Source organism: Brassica oleracea, chromosome C9 (genome assembly GCF_000695525.1).
Source record: "Brassica oleracea var. oleracea cultivar TO1000 chromosome C9, BOL, whole genome shotgun sequence".
Lineage (NCBI taxonomy): Eukaryota > Viridiplantae > Streptophyta > Magnoliopsida > Brassicales > Brassicaceae > Brassica > Brassica oleracea.
The window spans coordinates 38467814-38470615 of NC_027756.1; the positions used below are offsets into that span (position 1 = coordinate 38467814).

Below are 2802 nucleotides of genomic sequence, written 5' to 3' on the forward strand. Positions count from 1 at the left end.
GGATTAATATGGTCAAAAATAGAAATTCTTGTTCCATGCACATATCCGGCGGTAAATTGTACGGCGTAAGAATGACTGGCCACAAAGAATATTGTCTACCAGACATTCCAAATGGACTAAATCCATCCGTGCATAACCCAAGATAGACATTACGAATATTTGTAGCAAAATCTGTATGTACCTTGTTGAAATGTTTCCACGCTCTTGCGTCTGATGGATGTGCAACCTCACCATCTCTCTGGACATGTTCCGCATGCCACCTCGTCGACGCAGCAGTCCTCTCAAATTGATATAATCGTTTCAATCTGTCTGTAATTGGTAGGTACCACATCATTTGGTACGGTACCTTATTCGTCCCACGGCCTTGCGGTTTGAATCGTGGTTTTTTGCAGAATCGACACTCTTTTTACTTGTCATCTTCTTTCCAGTAGATCATGCAGTTGTCGATGCAAACATCAATCATCTTCGAAGGCAACCCAAGACTATAAACCAATTTTTTGGGTCCCCTAACCAGTTGGTTTTAAAAATATTATGTTTCTTTGACTTTTCAACTCAGGCATAGCATCATTTAAGAATTTGTAGTTGATTTTCTAGTTAAAAAAATTCTGTATTATTAAGTTTTTATACTATCCAAATCTAAACAAAACATGCTAAAAAAGAATGAAGGCCCTTAACATAACATGATTTGAAGTAGGCCCCGGGATGGCGGTTAATGCGACCATCCCTCATAAGACGGCCCAGCTCGTTGCTTTAGCGTTCAATTTTTCTCCGGCCATGTCGATAGAGATGTCAAATGGGCGGGTTGGGCGGGTTTGGGTGTGTCCGAATGGGCTTCATTTTTTGCTGGACATTTTTGGTCGAAGCCCAAATAGAACCATGTCCAAATGAGACCATAACCAAATAAGCCCATGATTTGTTGGGTTATCCATGGACGGCCCATATGCCCACTTAATGTAAACAACATAATTTCAGTTCTAATGATGCAAAGATTCTTAAGTTTTCAATTTTAAAGATGCTAGATACAGTTCAAAAGATTTATAAATATGATATACTTAATCTTTATATTTTAAACTTTATGTTTCAAAGTTATAAAAAACACAAGATAAGTTCAAAGTTATAAAAAAAAACACACAAGATAAGTTCACAAGATAAGTTCAAAGTGATAAAAAAAACACACAAGTTCACACAACAATGAAAAGTGAAAATACATAAGTTCACAAATCACAAGTTCACAAGTCACAATATTGTTTTATAACAAAGAGAGTTTCATTTCTTCACTTGGTCACCACCTTCTTTCTTCCACCATCTTCTTATTCTTCTTCTTCATATTCACCTTCATTCTCTTCATTTTCATCTTCAGAATCACCAAACATATAATGATATCAACAAGAAGTCAAGAATCGATGATGACCATATCATATATAATATAACAAAAATGACTTTACTTAAACAAATGAGAGCGACTCTACTTAAACTGTCAAGCAATAAAGCTGAGCAATAAAACCAAACAAGCTAATTGAATATCAGTGTTCAGAACAACCCTACTGCCCTAAAACCGAGCTTGTACAGATATCATTGTTAGCTATCAAAATTAGTAGTCCCCTAACAGATGAGAGCTTGTACAGATGAGACGACTTACTCATCGGTTCAAAGCCGCGTAGCCAGTTTCTTGTACAGATGAGAGCTTGTACATTGGATGGTAGTAGTCGGCTCCTGTACTTGGTAAGGACCCGGCTTCCAGCACTAAAAGAAGACTATGAAGATACAGTTGTAATGGGGATACAAAGAACATCACACGCCATACGAGACAACTCCTTAAACCGAGCTTTATTGTTTTTCCAATATTCCAAGACATCTAGTTGCGGAAAGGCAACCATATCCATGGCCGGTTCAGCCAAGTAAACGTCTAAAGCTGATTTTCCTTCTCCTGCATTTTGAGTAATGAATGCATAAAACCCCTGCAGTATAAACATTAAAAAGGTGATTAATAGCAAACCAAGTACCAAACATAATCAACTAAGCTTAGAATCTACTCATAACAGAATCAACTAAGCTTAGAACTTTAGGTAATTACAAACCAGTGACTATAGCTTGACTACTTACCCCATAACCAGCAGGAAGACTATTCTCCATTGTGGTTTCTGAAGTGGTTGCAGTACTGGTCTTAGTACTCTTCTTATACACTCCAAATAGCTTCTCCATCTTCTTACGGATATGATCCATCTTAGCCTTGCTTGTTGACGGGTTTAGAGTGGTATAACAATACTCTAAGCACTTGAACTTCAACCTTGGATCCAAGACTGCAGCAATTGCAAGTATATCACTGTAGTCATCCCAGTACTTGTCGAATTTTAGCTTCATGATCTTCACCATCTCACGTATTGTATCATCTTCTGAAGTCGCATGATGTCTCAGGCAACTCTCTATTTTCCACACTTGCATAAAATACAAGTTCGCAGTAGGGTAAGAGGAGCCTGAAATCAGGTTTGTCATCTCAGAAAATGGAGACAAGAACTCACTGATGAGTGCTCCTCTTGACCATTCCAAATCTGAAGGAAAACACTTGTAGCTTGGCTCAACTTCAGAGAGATTACGCAATGCATCCTTAAAGTCAATAGCTCTAGACAACATTAAGAATGTCGAGTTCCACCTCGTTGCCACATCCAAAATAAGACTAGCATTGTTCTTATTCTGAATCCCAACGGTTTCCACACAAGCTTCAAACATCTTTTCCCTAGACTCTGAACCTTTTACAAACTTCACACTGTCCCTAATCTTCTCTAGAGCTTCACCAATCACTGA

General features: G+C 38.1%; 1 protein-coding gene across 1 annotated transcript; it reads right to left on the minus strand.

Moving 5' to 3' along the window:
* Nucleotides 1-1640: 1640 nt before the first annotated feature.
* On the minus strand, nt 1641-2796 carry LOC106317095 (zinc finger BED domain-containing protein DAYSLEEPER-like). The gene is made up of 2 exons (XM_013754952.1): nt 2104-2796; nt 1641-1958 (listed from the first exon to the last, which is right to left on the minus strand). The coding sequence occupies exons 1-2, from the start codon at nt 2725-2727 to the stop codon at nt 1755-1757; spliced, it is 828 nt and encodes a 275-aa protein (XP_013610406.1). The 5' UTR covers nt 2728-2796; the 3' UTR covers nt 1641-1754.
* Nucleotides 2797-2802: the final 6 nt, after the last annotated feature.

Coding starts and splice junctions, on each gene's coding strand:
- LOC106317095 (XM_013754952.1), bottom strand. CDS start 2,727: ATGTTTGAAGCTTGTGTGGAAACCGTTGGGATTCAGAATAAGAACAAT. Junction 1,959..2,103: donor GTCTTCCTGCTGGTTATGGG/GTAAGTAGTCAA, acceptor TTTATACTGCAG/GGGTTTTATGCATTCATTAC.